Here is a 17,430-nt window from a genome sequence, read left to right as displayed (position 1 = left end):
CACAATTAAAGAGTTCTTAAAGGAGCAGTATGTAGCTTTGTTAATCATAGGAGACAGATCTTCATGACTGATTTTTTTTATGCCTAAACAAATTAAATAAATTACTTTGTATGTGGTGGACCCTGCCACCTTTCTCGCCTCACTAAGTGCTCTGTGACCTTATTTTCCCCTCAGAACAGTGTGTTAATTCAGTTATGTGGAAAAAACAATATTTCTGAGTTTGTATTATTTCCTCATTAATAATGTAAATATTAAAATTCCGAGTTTGAATTTGTCTCCTTAAATACACAGTGCCCCTTTAACTGAGATGAAGCCTGTTTATATTACAGTGAACCCCAGACTGGTTCACGGCTCGTTGCAGAGGAACAGTTTAACTTTCAATTTCGGTTTTATTCAGGAAAAGATGGAGGCCGTCTGATGTGTGGCTGTAGAGTTGACTTGGTCAAACGTCGATAACGGTGTATTAGAGCTGTAACAAAGGTGTCCGACGACAAAACTAGCGAAGCTGCTCGACTGACCGTTCGTGTTTCCGTGTGTTGTCACGTTCACTTCCCCGACAGGCGGACACGGTCCCGGCTGTTACCGGAGGCTCTGCAGCATGTTGGACGGAACAGGGCCAGAGTGGCTGTCGGAGGAGGTGAAAACAGGAGTAAGTACGAGCTTCTTAATGTTTCTGAGAGACGTTGATGATGTGAAACCTTGTGGCTGGGACACGATGATTATAAATATGTATGGGCTCTACTTCTGTCTGTAGACAACCATCATCGCCATCGAGTACAATGGAGGAGTCGTGCTGGGGTCTGACTCCCGCGTATCTGCAGGGTAAGTGAGTGTGTGTGCGTGCGTGTATGTCCACTTTTGTCTGTCTTTATTAAAGGGGCAATGTGTAGTTTTGGAGATGAAACTCGAACTCAGAGTTTTCATAATACAAACGTAGAAATGTTGAAAATAGAAAGGTGGCAGGGTCTGCAACATATAAACAAAGTTAAACAGTATGAAGTTGTTGTGTGGTCAGTTTGTTTTTTAAGCTTATTCAGTCTTGAGTTTGTTTATTTAGTTTGTTTAGGCATTAAAAATTAGGCACTCTGGATCTTTATCTTCAGATTAAAATTTACCTCAACACCACACACTATTCAGTGCACCTTTAAGACGTCAGTGAACTGCATGTCCTCTTCTTCTCCCTCTTCATCAACTTCTCTACACAATCTTCCTCTTCATCTCTCCATCCAGGGCCTCAGTGGTGAACAGGGTGATGAACAAGCTGTCGCCCCTCCATGACAAGATCTACTGCGCTCTGTCGGGCTCAGCAGCAGACGCCCAGACCATCGCTGAGATGGTCAACTACCAGCTGGATGTCCACAGGTTAATACACTGTAGAAGCAGACCAACACACCTGCTACTCTCATGATAAATATTGAGGGTGAGCTCCGATTGGTGTGCACCTGACACCAGCTACATAAAAACAGCTGATCAATTTAGCAAGGACTTACATAGACAGAGGGATGAAGCATTACTTAAACCACAATGCACACAGCTTTAGTCTTGCTATGCTTAATGGGAGAATCTGGTCTGTTTATGTTTATTGCCATTTTTTTATTGATTGTGAAAAAGCAGAACAAACATTTACAAAAACCCTCAAACCCATGAGAATCCAGTAGATACAGTATAACTACAACATAAATCATGGGTCGGACCACACCGATCTCTGGATGTGGCCTTCATTTCTGTCTCAACAACACACATGTAACGTTTCATGACTGCATCTTGCACCAATGTGATGCTGTCATGCTGACAAAAATCGGTCCAAAGACAGACAGACAGACATATAATCACCTGGCAAAATACTCAAAACTGTTTCTTTGGTCAGTCCCGCAACAAAACATGTCTCCAGAACCACATTTTGCCATTATGACACACACACAGACTCACAGGGTGAAAACATTACCAGTTGATGCTGTTGCAGCTGATAATCAAAATATACATATGACAATTGTTAATTAAGAGACAGAGGAGTGCAGCCCAGTCATTATCCTAGAATCAGAATTAAGTGTCATTCCATTCTAAGGCAGTTACTTGTTTGGCTTGTGACACACAGAAGCATGACTTTATGTTTCATTACACTGACTGGACAATCCTTTACGTAATATGTAATATCCTTTCATGTCAGTATGGAGATAGGTGAGGACCCCCAGGTTCGCTCTGCTGCCACTCTGGTGAAGAACATCTCGTACAAGTACAAGGAGGAGCTGTCAGCACATCTCATCGTGGCCGGCTGGGACAGAAGAGACGGAGGGCAGGTCAGTGAGATACATGAGACAGTTAGGCTTTAAACTAGAGATCATGTTGTGACAGCAGTCATAAGAACATTTTTACATGAGAACTCAGTATGCACAGGTCAGACCACACCTATCTTTTCACTCTGCCTTTATTTTGATGTCAGCAACACACCAGGGAAATTTCGTGATTGCATTTTACACGTTTGTGATTTTATCACAGTGACAAAATCTGTCCACAGACAGTCAGACACACATGTGGTGGTTCCTGCTACAACAGGTTTTTTCAGGACCACATTTTGCCACGATAACACACACGTGCACACACACACACTCAAACACAAGGTTAAAACAACCACACACTGGTGCTGGTAACAACAACAAAGATGGGAGAAAAAGTGTTAACAATGTCAAAATGAATGTTTCTAAATGTTTTTAATAAAAGATCTAATCTAGCAACACACTGGATGTTACAGGTGTCCATCTAGTAGACTGACACTGCAATCTGTCTTGTCCTTCTCTGGTCTTGTGCCCTTTGACCTCTCCCAGGTGTTTGCAACCCTGAAAGGTCTGATCACAAGACAACCTTTTGCAGTCGGTGGCTCTGGCAGCTCATATGTTTATGGGTTTGTTGATGCTGAGTATCGCAGGGGAATGAACAAGGAGGACTGCCAGCAGTTTGTCGTCAACAGTAAGTTAATTTCTACAGAAAACATTTTTCATCAGTGTTTTGAATCCAGATCAAGAATGCCTCTTGTACTGACTGCTGTGAAGAGTTATGTTATATAAAATATTTTGTCATACAATATAATAATCAGATGTAATTTATTCTCCTCACCCCTCTCTCATTGTCTGTCTCTCTCTTGTAGCTCTCTCTTTGGCAATGAGCCGTGATGGCTCCAGCGGAGGCGTGGCCTATATTGTGACCATCGATGAACACAGCACAGAGGAGAAAGTCATTCTAGGAAATGACTTACCCACCTTCTTTGATCAGTGATCAATATGTAGTTTTTCATCTAAAGTCTGCCAAGATACTGTAGTGCAGCATGCAATTAGGTATTTGTTTTGCTCATGACAGCCATTACACACAAAGGGTTTTGGCTCTGTTATCAACTAATTCAGCTTGTTAAAATATTAGTCAAGAAAACTTTTACTAATAAAGAATTATATGCATTGCTTCATAAATCGTAAAGATATTTCACATGTAATATCACGAAGCCTTTGTGTTAGTACGAGATAACACCTGATCAAGTTTGTGGCTCATCATTAAGAGACTTGAATTATGACAAAGAAAATGATCTCAGCAGAGGAATGATGGTAAATATTTTGTCACTTCTGTCCTTTGACGAAGATCATGCAGTTTCTTTGAGAACATGGAAATTGTCTCTGTGTATCAGAACAACTGTTTCTTTTGCCACCGGGTCATCCGAGGTTAATCCTGCAAATGCACCCATTTAGACTCTTAACAATGTTAGTGGTAGACTAAATAAACATCTTGACGAATCCTGCAGAACTACAGACTTTCTTTCTCTAAATATCCCCACAGAAACACTCCCACACCTTCTCTCATAAAGTAAAATGTAAAAGTAAAAATGAAAGTTGTTGCACCACTTTTGTGGATTATGTCACCCTTTATGATGCCTGGTTGATGGTTTGTCACCTGCCTACATGATTAAGTTTGCACATGATTAAAATCCTGCTCATGTTTTTGTATCTTAACTATCAAAGTGCATACACACATGATTTCATGTCAATTCTTAAAATAAAATCTGTGTTGAAAGGTGTTCTGTTTGATTTCTCGTTTTTACAATGAACCATCCCTTAATATTGTCTGAATGCCGCGTAGACACTGACTGGATGTCATAATAATGTCATTATAATGGTGATGATGATGGTGATAGTTAGAATTATTTTGTTCTGCAGTTTGGGTTTCAGGGAAATCCCAGGTCGTGCAAGAAAACGAAACCGAAAGCTGATGAAATCTAAAACGCTGGTACTGCGGCAGAGTAGGTCAAACGAGGACGGTTTTCAGCAGAAGATGGCGGGCAATACAGCCACAGTCATCCGCAAAGTTATCACTTTGATTCTCGCAGTTTGCGTCGACCTTTCCTTGTTTTACGCATCAGGATTTGCGGTGGCTAACAGCGTCTTTGGGCATGTTGCGCGTCTTTGGGTCTGTGCGGTTCTTCGGTTCTCGGCACTAAGTGCTGTAACTCTGCTGAGCCTCGGACACCTCACACCGTTGCTGATCCGTTTAATAACAGCACACAGTTTGCTGCCCGCGGTGTTAGAGACCGGCACCAAAGCGCTGTACCATGAGGAGACGCAGTGTGGCTTACTGCCGGATACGCGCGGCTGGCTGATGGGCGCCGGAGCGTCGCTGGCTGCTGCGCTGTTTTGGGAGATCACAATCCCGGACAGCGACGATGCAGAGGCGGGTAAAGAGAAGAAGCAGAAGGCCAGAGAGCTGTTTATGAGAGTGCTGTACCTGTACAAACCCGACTATCTCCTGCTGCTTGCCGGGCTTGTCTTCCTGACGTTGGCTGTTCTCTGTGAGTACAACAAATGAGGATGAGGATGATGATGATGATGAAGAGGATAATGATAATGATGATGGTGATGATGATGATGATGATGATGATAATGATGATAGTGATGATGGTGATGATAATGATGATAGTGATGATGGTGATGATAATGATGATAGCGATGATGGTCTGATACATCTCCATCTCTCATTATGTGTGTGTGTGTGTGTGTGTGTGTGTGTGTGTGTGTGTGTCTTCTCAGGTGAGATGTTCATCCCATTCTACACTGGGAGAGTCATCGACATCCTCGGCAGTCAGTACCAGCCGAATGAATTCATATCTGCGGTCCTCTTCATGGGCCTGTTCTCTCTGGGCAGGTATGTGACGGTGTTTTCTCTCCACATTCGTCCATCAGTTTGTACGTAATGTCTTACTGACTTTCTGTTTGATTGGTCTGTTAGCTCTGTGAGCGCAGGCTGCAGAGGGGGTGTCTTACTTTGTGCCATCAGTTCCTACACATGCCGAATAAAAGTCAAGCTGTTTGGGGCTTTGACCAAACAGGAAATTGGATTCTTTGAGACCACAAAGACAGGTAAGCCACCTCGAATATGACATGTGATTATGCTGTATGAATAGTTTCTTAGTGCCTATGACGGACAGAACGAGTCAGGTCAAGACTAGATGTTTAATATAAAAACACAGGGCAGGAGAGCACAGGATGAAGCCAAACATGACATAATAGACAGGACAGACCAAGCAAGACAAAACAATACACAACGAGACAAGGAAAAAGTAAGAAATTGAACAGAACAGAACAGGACAGAGGTTAATTTCTTAACATTTTCTCTCTCAGGTGAAATCACGTCCAGGTTGTCTAAAGACACCAACTTGATGGGAAGAACTGTGTGTCTGAACGTCAACGTGCTGCTCAGGACGTTTATCAAGACAATGGGCATGATCTCCCTGATGATGACTCTTTCATGGAAGCTCACATTCCTCGTGTTGATGGAGACGCCCATCACAGGCCTCATTCAGAACATCTACGACACACATTACCAGGTAAAAAAGGGGTTAATAAGAAATAATTAAGTAATATTGAGATCCGAGAAACTAGGTTTAAACAATTCTGTGTGACCCTGAAGTTTAAAAAAATATATATTTACCCTGATTTGAGACAACTTATTCAACTCCTTCTTGACCTTCTGTTTCTTCCCTCCTCAGAGGCTGTCCCTCGCAGTGCAGGACTCCATCGCTCAAGCGAACGAGGCTGCGAATGAGGCAGTGTCCGGTATCCGTGTTGTACATAGTTTTAACACAGAAAAACACGAGGCCCGTCGCTATGACGACCGCTTGATGGACACACACACTCTGAAGACCAGACGGGACACTGTCAGGGCGATTTACCTGCTCGCACGGAGGGTGAGAAGTCTGTACATTAATTGTAAAATTGTGATTTATTGTTGAAAATACCCTTATTGAATTTTGTTCCTGTGTGTGTTTGTAGCTGACAGGTTTGGGCATGACGGTCTTCATGTTGTACTACGGCAGGCTGTTCATCCGGAGCGGACAGATGACCACTGGCAACCTGGTTTCCTTCATCCTCTACCAGTCAGACCTTGGAAAAAACATCAGGGTATCCCATAATGCTTTATGTACTGTTATGAGTCAGAGCTGGTGATTATTTGTACAGTATTTGTAGCTGTCTCTACAAAGCATTTTTCACACACTAGGAAAAATTAAATGTGCATTTCATCTGCATTTAAAAAAGAGAATATGCAAAAATAAGTAAAGGCGAACCATGAACAACCGATTGGTTCTGATAAGCACACACATTCCAGGCATTATTAAAAGATAACAGAAAAAAAATGTGGATGTGAGTTTTAATGTCTTCATGAAGGCTTTTCTTTTGTCTCATGGTTTTTAAGTAAGTCTAACCAGACTTATTCTGCCTCTCCTACACTATATAAAACATTTTCTTGCTTGCAGAAACATTTGTATTTAACATACTCCAACTCAGACTCTTTAAATGAAAACAAGTGTTATTAAGTGATCAGTTTTATGACTGCCATCTTTCAGACACTCACCTACATCTTCGGCGACATGCTGAACTCAGTGGGGGCTGCTGGGAAAGTGTTTGAGTACCTGGACCGAAAACCTCAGGTCAGCACGGAGGGGACGCTCAAACCTGATCGGCTGACGGGACACATCAGCTTCCGTGATCTCAGCTTCGCCTATCCCGCGTACCCTGAGAAAACAGTGCTGCAGGTGAGGTCTCAGCTGCAGGTAGACTAAGGGAGGTGTTGTTTGTTAACCACATACACATTAGAGATGGAAAAATCTATTTTTGACCAATATCTCTGATAAATTTTGATTTTATGTCAGATATTGCAGTTGAACTGTTATTCCAACAGTTATATCCTCTTGCTTCAGGACTTTTCTTTGGAGCTGAAGTCCGGTCAGATGACGGCACTTGTGGGTCCATCTGGAGAAGGAAAAAGCACCTGTGCAAGTTTACTACAGCGATTCTATGAGCCGCAGGATGGAGATATCCTATTGGACAACAAACCACTGAAATCCTATGACCACCGTTTCCTCCACAAGAAGGTAATTTGTCATCACTGTTTTCTAGATTGGTGCTCACCATTCTTTGCTGGGAGCTCCTGTCTTTGTCTTTTATCTTTGTCTAAAGTGTTTTACATTTCCAAATATGACATCAACATTCAACAACCTTACTAGAAGCTCAGCAAGTGGTAATGGGCCTGATGATTAGACTCACGTGAAGAACTTAGGCATACACAACAAAGACACAGATAATCAGTGAGCTACTGGGATTCTTTTCAGCACTCTAGTGATTGTTTTGACCATCAAGAATCAGCTGATTTTGTTAAATTTGGAAGGAGCTGTGGCGAAATTCTGAAAAAGTGTTAGTTCTGTTATTAACATAATTATTACATTAATTAGATAATTAAAATTCTAAAAAAGATTAGAGTGTGAACTTTACTTTTGGATGTATAACACAAGTGTGTTTTGACAGATTGCAGTGGTGAGCCAGGAGCCTGTTCTCTTCTCTGGCTCCATCAGAGACAACATCGCCTACGGGCTGACTGAATGCTCATTGGATGAGATCCAGGAAGCAGCACGCAAAGCCAACGCCCAAGACTTCATCAAGCAGTTGGACAAAGGCTACGATACAGGTTGGAGCAGCCTTCATGATGTTTTACATGAATGACTCTGTGTGGTTAGAAACCTGCTTTGCAAGAAAGTTTGATGAATGATGGAATCTGCAGAGCAAGATTGTGAAAAGTGTTGCTTTCATTTAAACATTCATGTAGATTAAAGTTGTGCATCATAAAGTTAAACAAACACATACAATGTTTGGTTAGTGTGGGAGGTTAGTGTTGCCCATACACTCAACTCTTTATATCTTTCTGAATCTGAACCTGGAACCTTGAACCTCGATCTGTTTTTGATTTTATAATGTTTTATTTCTCAGAGGTGGGTGAAGGTGGCAGCCAGTTGGCCAAGAGCGAGAAGCAGCGGATCGCCATTGCTCGAGCTCTGGTCAGACAGCCGCAGCTCCTCATCCTGGATGAAGTAACCAGCTCTCTGGATGCTGAGAGTGAAAATAAGGTATGCTGCAACTTTTAACACAGACAAGTCAGACACCCTCAGTTAAAAAGTAATTAATATGAGGATGAAGACCTGAAAACGTTTAATCACCAGAGGGAATTAATCCCTGAATGTCTGCAAGTGTTCGCCTGCAGCCTCTCACTATGAAACAACTATTAAATGTCTGATAGATATATAAAGGAAGTGCTGCACCAAGTGCCAAAATGTACTCGCTCATCATTGCTCAGTTCACTAACAAGACCACGCCAAGTTTAACTGTTGAAATAGTTTATTTATGTATTGAGAAGATTTGGAGAGGACAGAATAAAGGGGGTCGGGGTCGGTGGATGAAAAGGGGGGCTGCAGGTTTGCCGAGCCATCGAGTAACCAAGGGGGGGGAGATGGTCGAGACTCAGAGTGGGGGTACATCTCAATGAGCACGCGTCCTGACGGGCGTGGCTTCATCTCCCCCCCCTGGCTCGTGTGCTGGATGGCCCGGATCCCTGCTCTGGTGTGTTCTTGCTGTGGAATGGTGATGTCGAAGGCTGGGCTGCCAGTGGTCCTGTGAGAAGGGATGGTGGTGAGAGAGAGGGTCTGGGGGCGGAGGGGGGGGGGGGGGTGATTAGGCTTACTTTATGTAGGCGTCACAGGTGATGAGATCGGGCGTGGAGGCGGTTGAGTTGATTGGGAGCAGGTGGTTAGATTGATGAGATGCAGGTGGTTGGGTTGATGATGCGGCTGGACCTGGGTGGCAGGTCAGCGAGTGGATTGGCGTGGTCCTGTTCCTGAACCTTAGTTATAATAACTCCATTTAAAAAATTAGAACTGCTCCAATAAAACCATCAAATTCAAAGAATATGACTTCCTAACAAGATAATCAAGACCTAAATGATAGAAATTAATCTTCACACATATTTAAAAAGATAAAACAGGTAAACTCTCAAAATTCTGGAAAGATGAATGAACAGTGCTTCCCTTAAATATGTTCACTGTGTGCACAGAGGTCTAAACTACGTTCAATATGAGCTTGATATTGCAGGATGTAAACCTGCATGTTGGGTGGTTAAAGAGCAACATGTGCAGAATAAAGCTACAAAGCTGAATAAGACCGATGGATTTATGTACAACCCTGATTAAAAAAAAGTTTGTCTACGTGTAAAACATAAATAAAAGAGAATGTGATAATTTTCTAATCTCTTTTAACATTTACTTGATTGAAAAAAGTACAAAGACAATTAATTTAATATTTGACTTTGTCAACTTAATTGATTTCTAAAAAATATATGCGTCTGAACTTGATGCCAGCTACAGAAGACTGTAAAAGTTGTTGAATGCTCTAAAAACACCTGTTGGGATTATTCCACAGGTAAGCAGGTTAATAGGTAACAGGTGTTACCATCATTATTGGGTATGAAAGGGGCGTCCTCAAAAGGCTTAGTCGTCCATACGTAAGATTGGGCCGATGATCACCACTGTGAAACACGTGATTATATAAAGGATATTACTACAAGGGCTCAGGAGCACTTTGGTAAACACAGTTTGTTTGCAAATGACTGCATTTTGATTTTTATTTACATTTTACAAAGCTTCCCCACTTTTTTATTCTAAATGTGTCTTCTGACACCTTGAACTCTGCTTCAACAGAAAAACAGTTGGATACCACATGACAAAACAAATAACAAATATTTCTGTCCCTGACTCTGCACAGGTTCAGCAGGCCCTGGCTAGCTGTCCTAACCAGACGCTGCTGGTGATCGCTCACAGGCTGAAGACCATCGAGAAGGCCGACCAGATCGTTGTTATTGGTGACGGCAGAGTTCAGGAGCGAGGGACTCACCAGGAACTGATGGACAGGAAGGGAAGCTACTACAAGCTGAGAGAGAAGCTCTTCACTGAGGGAAACTCGCCACAGAGACAAGCTGATGCTGTGGCTTAATGTGAAGGCTACTGTGACAGAGTTGTTGTGTATGCATGTGATAGACAGGAGGTACATCAGAAAGAGCCAGATGGAGTATATGTAAATATTTTGTATAGATTATGAGAATTAAACAGTATGCACCAATTTGTTTTTTTGTTTTTGTTTTTTGTTGTGTCCTTGAAATCACGACTTTTCTGTTCTTATTCATTTTGGAGACTTTTAAAATGACATTTGTCCTTTGTAAATTAATCAAATTAAACATATTTTGTGATGGAAGTGTCACCACAATTTTTCTGTTCCATTTCTGTGTGTTTGGTAAAGACGAAAAGAAGTTTGACATGCCAACACACAGTTGAATATAAACCTTAATTTATGATAAGAGTGACCAAAGGTCGCTTCATGACTGTGTCCCAAATTAAAGATATGAGGCAAGTCAATGACCTCAGTTGACGGGAAACATTAGTCAAACTTTATCTGACGTGATTATATTTTTCAAGCCTTGTATTACATATTTGTAAAGTGACATAAATTCAACATATAATAAACATGGAGAACAAAGGTGCCAGTGTTACATAGTAAAGAAAAGTAAATTAAAAACTGATCTGGAAACACTTTCCTACATGCCACCAAAAGGATGAAGTGATAATTAAACATTATAGCAAAAAGTACAGCATTTAGTGTAGTTTGGCTTTTAATCCACAGTAAAGAGAGAACATAATTTAAAAATGACATTAAATGATTCTAGCATTTCTATGTTAATTGCAAGTTTGTCATACTGGCAAGTTAATTGTCTTCAAAGTCGTCTGGGTTTTTCTGTGTCTATTGTCTAAGATTATTGATATATATCAATTCAATATATACCATATTGCCGTAGTTTTTTTCTGCAATATGCTTCTTGGAAAAAGCCTCTTTTCAAGCCCCTGGTTGACTATGAAAATATGAATCTAAATAAAGTTAAAATTGGATTTCTAGTTTTAAACCACTCGACTATAGTACAAGGTGAAGGTTGGGTTTTACTGTTTGAGTTGATCTGGAAAGTCCCTGACTACCAACAGGTTGTTGTTTTATTCTGGCAGCGAGGCTTTTTGGAAAGTTGCCTGGTGATAGCTGTCATAAAGAGTAAAACACAGTGAAGGGAAGCGCTGCATGATCTCAAAACACCAACTCCCTCTATCGACAAAGATCAGGCTCAGCTGAGGCAGCGTGTGTCACCATTTTGTCAGGACGTGTGTAAATCCACGAAATGGCGGCTGAAGTTCTGTGTCACACACAAGTCAGGCATTTGTTTCTTCTGGATTTGAAAGATGTTTTGTTCCGTTTTGTATTGCAAATCTGTACCCGTGCTGTTGACATCAATTATAAGTGCAACGTGTCTAAGAGGGATTAGTGAAAACATGGGGTGGATGATATCGAGACCCAAACTACAGGAGAGAGCTGCATAAGTTACACTTTGGCCTGACGATATTACACTAAAAACTCTGCATTATTTATTAATATATTTTCATGTCACGTTCAAAACATTGTTTGTACTTTACCTTTTCTTAACACAAAGATGTGAACTCGAGCAGAGATGGAGCAATTGAAAGTATTCAGCTGTTCACTTGGTATGAGTTTAAAGCAAAGTTTGGTAGCAGGCAGGCAAAACCGAAAACATGCTGTGGTCAGGAACAGGAAGACAAACCGGTTGGACCACTAAGACTGAATGGTACATTAAATGATTTGGTACATCATAGGGGAGGCAGTCTGGTATGCAGGGGAGGGAATCAGGTCTGAAATGGCCAATGTAGAACTTAAAATAAGAGGGTGAAAGGGGCTAAATGTGCAAAATGACTAAATAGAAGACGTTGTAACAATGACTCTTGCTGGCATGACCTACAATATTATAATGTGCATATGCAAATGTCCCCTCAACATATTTTCATGTTTGAATATTCAACTGATAAAAACGTGTGACGGTCTTGCTAAAATTAAACCTATTTGTCATTGTTCTTACAAACCGGACAGTTTGGAGACACAAGATTTACATCAGGCGCGGTGACTCATCGGTAAACTTGGCTGATTCCCATCAGCAATTATGTGCCACCTGCGGGTAACAAAGGCGTGAGGGCACAAAGTAGAAAAAGCTGATGCCAAAAGTTGCCGCCATCTTAGGATGAGAGCTTCAAAACCCTCAACACAAAATGGCCGACAGCGTGAACAGAAAGTCGGGAAATGTGTGCAATTAATGGGGATGATATCGTGACCGACCACGTGGCTGCAGCTGTGGTGTAACAGAAAGTCATCATGTGCCTCATCAAACCTCTGTGTGCACATGTACTGCAAATGCGTGCGTGTCTTTGGATGTGAATATCTGCCGACAAGCCTATACTTAACCAGTTCTGCACCATACCGCCACACCAAGCTGGAAAGTCCCGTCCCTTCCCTTCTTTCTTTCACTTTCTTTCTTTAATGTGTTATGTAGTCACCGGCTGCCTGACTCAGCCAAACAACGGCCCAGCCCTTGTGACCGAAAGTATTCTGGTCTTGGCACTCCTTTTTCTTTTAAGAATGCAGCTTGTGTTTATTTGCATGTTGGCCTTGTTCTATATATCTGCTGAAAACTGGACTGTGTGTATGTTTCTCAATGATGTCTGGATCAACATTGTGTCTGACTAATGACCCCATCCAAAAAAATAATGAGCTGTTTGGTTTTGGTTTTGTCAGCCTTCACTACGTACACTTTGACAGGACAAGTGGCTGTTTATGAAGATACACTGACTTCTGTATTAAACAAAACTGTGAATATTTTAGTACAGGATGTCTTCTCTTCCATCAGGCCTCATAGATGACTTAAATCAGGTTTCATCAGAACCAAAGGGCCTGCTGACAACAAATGTTCAGTGATGAAGCAGTAGAAGTAAGTAAACGTGCCAAAACATGAGTATGAAAATAGTCCAATGCAAGTAAAGGTGCTTCATTCGAACCCTACTGAAGCATAATCGACAAATTGTGCCTAAAGTATCAAGTTAGAAGTGCATGTGTTGCCCGTGTGACTACATTATAAATACTTGCGTCAGTGTGTAATTACAATTTTACTGTGGTGGCTGTAAATTCAGATTTTACATACCATTAAGTAATTTAACCATGTCAGAGGCTAAGAGTGAAACAATTTAAAAAAAGGGTTTAATCTTTAACAAAATATTGTATTATGCTTTAAAATTATCTGTAAAATCTGTCATCTGTAAAGTAGCTAGTAACCGTATCTGTAAATATAGTGGAATCTAAGTATGAATAAGCATAAAGTAAACATAAAAATTGTACCAAAGTACAGTACTTGAATCAATGCACTAAAATGTCACTTCCAACTACTGCAAATATTTACTTTCTAACTGTCTATCTTCTTGCATTGCTTTAGTAACGAGTCATGCAAACAGGCATCAGGTCAGGTGTGCAACATGACACATTAACCAACTTACTAACAGCACAGAGGAACCAAACTGCATATCAGCAAGCGAGACATTTTAGGAAGATTAACTTCACCGTAACACAATACTCGCTTCGCTTCTTCACTTTAAACCAAAAGTAATAAAATAACTGATGCAGCATGAATGACAACAGAAATGACCCCAATGTAGCTTCTTCTCCACACTTCATCTCATTTTGTTTGACAGATGTTGAAGTGAGTTTGCACCACTGAGAGGGTGAAGGGATTCTGATAGTTATATGATTTTTTCTCCTGTGTTGTTTTAGACTCAGGTAAACCCCCTCTGTCTAGTTGTGAATCCCCTAACTTCCCCTAGGGAGTGTCGCAATTATAACGTTTACCGGAGCAGAATTTTTTCAGATTACTTCTGAGGCGTGAGGCAGTTGATCTGTGGTTTCTTCGGTTAATGATGAAGACAAAATTACCCTATCAAACACACTGCATGATCAGTTTCGGGGAAGTCCTGTCTTGTGACCAAAGGTTGCACGTAAATGCTGATCTGATGTCTGTATTTGAGTTCGGAGAGCAAAACTGGGTGAACAGAAACTGATCTCGTGTCAGCCAAAAAAAACATTACAATCTGTGAGATGCTGAAGACAGTGCAGCAGTGCCTCAGTCGGTTGTATTTGGCAGTTTTACCAGCAGCCATGTGATTTCTTGGAAGCCGCCGGCCTGGCTGGCTGGTGAAAGTTAGGGGGATCTCAAAAGTCCCAGCAGGGGTTGAATCTTTGCTTTTGACTGCCATCTAGCGAGAGCAACAAAACCCTGCTGCAAATTACAATATCTGCCCTGACATAAACCACTGTGGTTTGACATGTGGTTCTCAGCAAGATTGTTACACAGAAATGTTTTCAGATCTTTGAACAGCAAAGCTTCGGCGTGTGGTGTGGGAGGTCTCGTGGTGTGTGCAGAGCCACAGAAAATCTCATATTCGTAAGGTGACAATACCTGAACCTACAAGGCCTCAGGAATGTTGACAGAGATAGTATTTTGGTTTATTTTAGATTGCGTGAGAAGACATATTGTATGAGTTATGTTTATTTTAGCAGAAGGTCTGAAAGAGAGACATAATGTTCTTCTAGACTTTTCAACAGGGACTGAAAAATGGTAGGTATCGAGGACTGAAGAAGTTGAATCTCAGCTACATTATAGTATCTTTCACCACCACACTACTGTTTTATAAATAGACAATTTAACAGAGATTCATAGGATCAAGCCTAGACAAGGACAGTCAGATTATCAGGATGTCTCTTGCAGTATGTCACGAGGGTGACATCATTGTTACTAAAAACAGAGTTGTTATGAACAGCGTTAGTAAGAAAAACAGCTCCCCAAGTGTTTATCTCAGGCAGCTTCCCATGCAACCAGACAACCATGTGATTTCCTGTAACTCAGTCTCAGTCTGGTGAATAGGCAACTGTAAACGGCAGCCATGAGTCATTCACCGAAGATAGAAATGATGGAGCTCGAGTGCCCCCAAGTGGGTTAAAATAAGAACTGAATAAAATGTATTACTGTGGAAGTATATAACATGATTAAACATTACAGATCAGCAGAACATAAAATGTTATTGTGTTATTGTGATGTTATTGAATCTTAGCAGCTCTGAGAACAATCAAACATGCTGAAATGTTCAGATTTACGATTACAAACCTATTTAAAAGGACTTGTTCAGGCTACTGACTGCTCACAATGCTTGTCAAACACATTCACACGTGTCACACACACACACACACATTCACACGTCACACACACACACACACACACACACACACACACTGATGATGGAGGCTGCCACGCAATGTGCCAACTGCTCATCAGGAGCAATTTTAGGGTCCAGTATCCACTTCAAGGACACTTTGACAGCTGGGGGACAGCGATTACTAGACCACCCACTCTCCCTCCTGAGCTACAGCCACCCCTGATTTAACCATTTAACAAAAGGGATTGTTCAAACTCACTTACATTTTAGATACTATTCCAGGTCCTGAAGTACCCAAAGTATTGATGAGGCATCACCCATCTGATATATGTTAAATTCATTACATAAATTGCACCCATATATTCAATCACATGTCTTAATTGTTGGAAATGTTTGATATTTTCAAATCATGCTTTTAAACTTTCAAACTGCTTACGGTTTTAAACCCTTTAAAATACATGTATTTGTCCTTTCTCCATTCGGCTTTAGTAGATTGTTAAAATCATCTTTTTCTGCACTGTTTAAGAGTATGACATTTATCTTTGTGGCTTGTTCAGACGCCTGTAAAACAATTTACAACTGTTGCTGTCTCTGCATCATCAAATGGAAAAAAATCTAATTATCTTCTGTGTCATATTATACGATTTTTCTATACTAACATATGGTATCTTTTGAAACTCTGGGATCTCCTTTAGTCTAGAATATAAACGTTCTCTGGAGGTTTAAAAAGCAATGCAACCTATTTGATGGTGCATCGTTTTGTGTCTATGTGAAGATAAAGACAATTCTTTTTTTAGCTTATGAAACTACGTAGGTCTTTGCAGACTTTTAGTGTAACTTCTGTTCACATTTCACTTCATAGTCTGTGTATCTGAGTGTGAATTTATTAACTTACAGTCTGCCTTATAATGTGTTGTTTAACAACAGGGTGGATGCAGGCAGCTTGTGCACACTTCACAAGAAACGACAGGTTGTTAAGTGAGGGAAAACATGTTTATTATTAAGAATATGAAGAGGAGGTCAAAGGAGTCAAAGGTCAGGGGCAACAAAGAGCAGGACTTCTCACAGGTGCTTCAGCAGGGACGGACATGTTGGCTGTTTAAAGGAGCAAAACAAAAGATTTCTGCTGATGTACAAATTTAATCTGTATATGAAAAAATGAAATACACGAGGGACCACTCACATTGTGTTTTTTATGTTAAATTGAGAATAAACATGTGTCTGACAATAACTCTACGTTAGACCAAAACAGAAATTCATTGTCTTAAAACAATAGACAGGTTCCCATGTTAATATCAAGAGAATGGAACAATTTCTGCTGTCTATATATAACATTTTAAAAATCCTTTCTTGTGTTTTCCATGTAAGTGATACACAATCCACAGTTGTCGTTCTGTCTGAAAAATGTTGTTCCAAAATCAGTAGGTGATTTATTAATTTCAACAGGGGGCGATGGCCCAATGGGAGCACTACCCGGCCCCGGCACACCTATGTACACCTCCCAAAGGACATTGATGCAGGACGCCTTAACCATAACTGTGGTGTTATTGTATGTGTTTGATAATGTCTATTCAATGGATGTGAGAGGTCTAGCATAAGGGGGACACACGGGGGCGCTGTGGGACACACAAGAGGTGTTATGGAACAGGAGAGAGACGAAGGAGAGTTGAATAAAGTTTTCCTGCATTCAGTACGTGGTCTCGCGCTTATGTTAATACAGTAAACACGACAATAACTGTGACATTTCTAATTCTACAGTTCCATTTAATCCAGTTATCTTCCATCTCTCCCCACTACAATTGTCTTTTTATAACAGAATTAATGTTATACACCTTTAAATTGTATGCAGTGGACTGAGTTTATAGTGGAGCTGCTAAGCTCAATAATCTTGCTTTTTGTGAAAGAAGCATGAAACTTTCAGGGAATATTCTTGATGA

General features: G+C 40.9%; 2 protein-coding genes across 2 annotated transcripts; both read left to right on the top strand.

Moving 5' to 3' along the window:
• The first annotated feature begins 350 nt into the window (after positions 1–350).
• On the top strand, positions 351–4,057 carry psmb9a (proteasome 20S subunit beta 9a). The gene is made up of 6 exons (XM_030412459.1): positions 351–649; positions 755–822; positions 1,231–1,362; positions 2,168–2,297; positions 2,823–2,964; positions 3,143–4,057. Exons 1-6 carry the CDS (start codon positions 599–601, stop codon positions 3,268–3,270), a joined length of 651 nt encoding a protein of 216 aa, XP_030268319.1. The 5' UTR covers positions 351–598; the 3' UTR covers positions 3,271–4,057.
• Positions 4,058–4,277: 220 nt separating this feature from the next.
• On the top strand, positions 4,278–10,472 carry LOC115578997 (antigen peptide transporter 2-like). The gene is made up of 11 exons (XM_030412438.1): positions 4,278–4,825; positions 5,064–5,178; positions 5,263–5,393; positions 5,655–5,860; positions 6,023–6,220; positions 6,306–6,434; positions 6,878–7,066; positions 7,232–7,405; positions 7,836–7,995; positions 8,295–8,431; positions 10,119–10,472. The coding sequence occupies exons 1-11, from the start codon at positions 4,312–4,314 to the stop codon at positions 10,344–10,346; spliced, it is 2,181 nt and encodes a 726-aa protein (XP_030268298.1). The 5' UTR covers positions 4,278–4,311; the 3' UTR covers positions 10,347–10,472.
• The last annotated feature ends 6,958 nt before the right edge of the window (positions 10,473–17,430 follow it).

The sequence above is a fragment of the Sparus aurata genome, chromosome 3 (genome assembly GCF_900880675.1).
Source record: "Sparus aurata chromosome 3, fSpaAur1.1, whole genome shotgun sequence".
NCBI lineage: Eukaryota > Metazoa > Chordata > Actinopteri > Spariformes > Sparidae > Sparus > Sparus aurata.
The sequence above is the reverse complement of the archived record's forward strand: the minus strand, read 5'-3'. Positions and strand labels throughout refer to the sequence as shown.

Bases quoted from the DNA above. Each gene is read 5' to 3' on its own strand.
- psmb9a (XM_030412459.1), top strand. From the start codon at position 599: ATGTTGGACGGAACAGGGCCAGAGTGGCTGTCGGAGGAGGTGAAAACA. The intron at 823-1,230 runs GTAAGTGAGTGT...CTCTCCATCCAG, and splicing joins GACTCCCGCGTATCTGCAGG to GGCCTCAGTGGTGAACAGGG. The intron at 2,965-3,142 runs GTAAGTTAATTT...TCTCTCTTGTAG, and splicing joins CCAGCAGTTTGTCGTCAACA to CTCTCTCTTTGGCAATGAGC.
- LOC115578997 (XM_030412438.1), top strand. From the start codon at position 4,312: ATGGCGGGCAATACAGCCACAGTCATCCGCAAAGTTATCACTTTGATT. The intron at 5,861-6,022 runs GTAAAAAAGGGG...TTCCCTCCTCAG, and splicing joins TCTACGACACACATTACCAG to AGGCTGTCCCTCGCAGTGCA. The intron at 7,996-8,294 runs GTTGGAGCAGCC...TTTATTTCTCAG, and splicing joins GGACAAAGGCTACGATACAG to AGGTGGGTGAAGGTGGCAGC.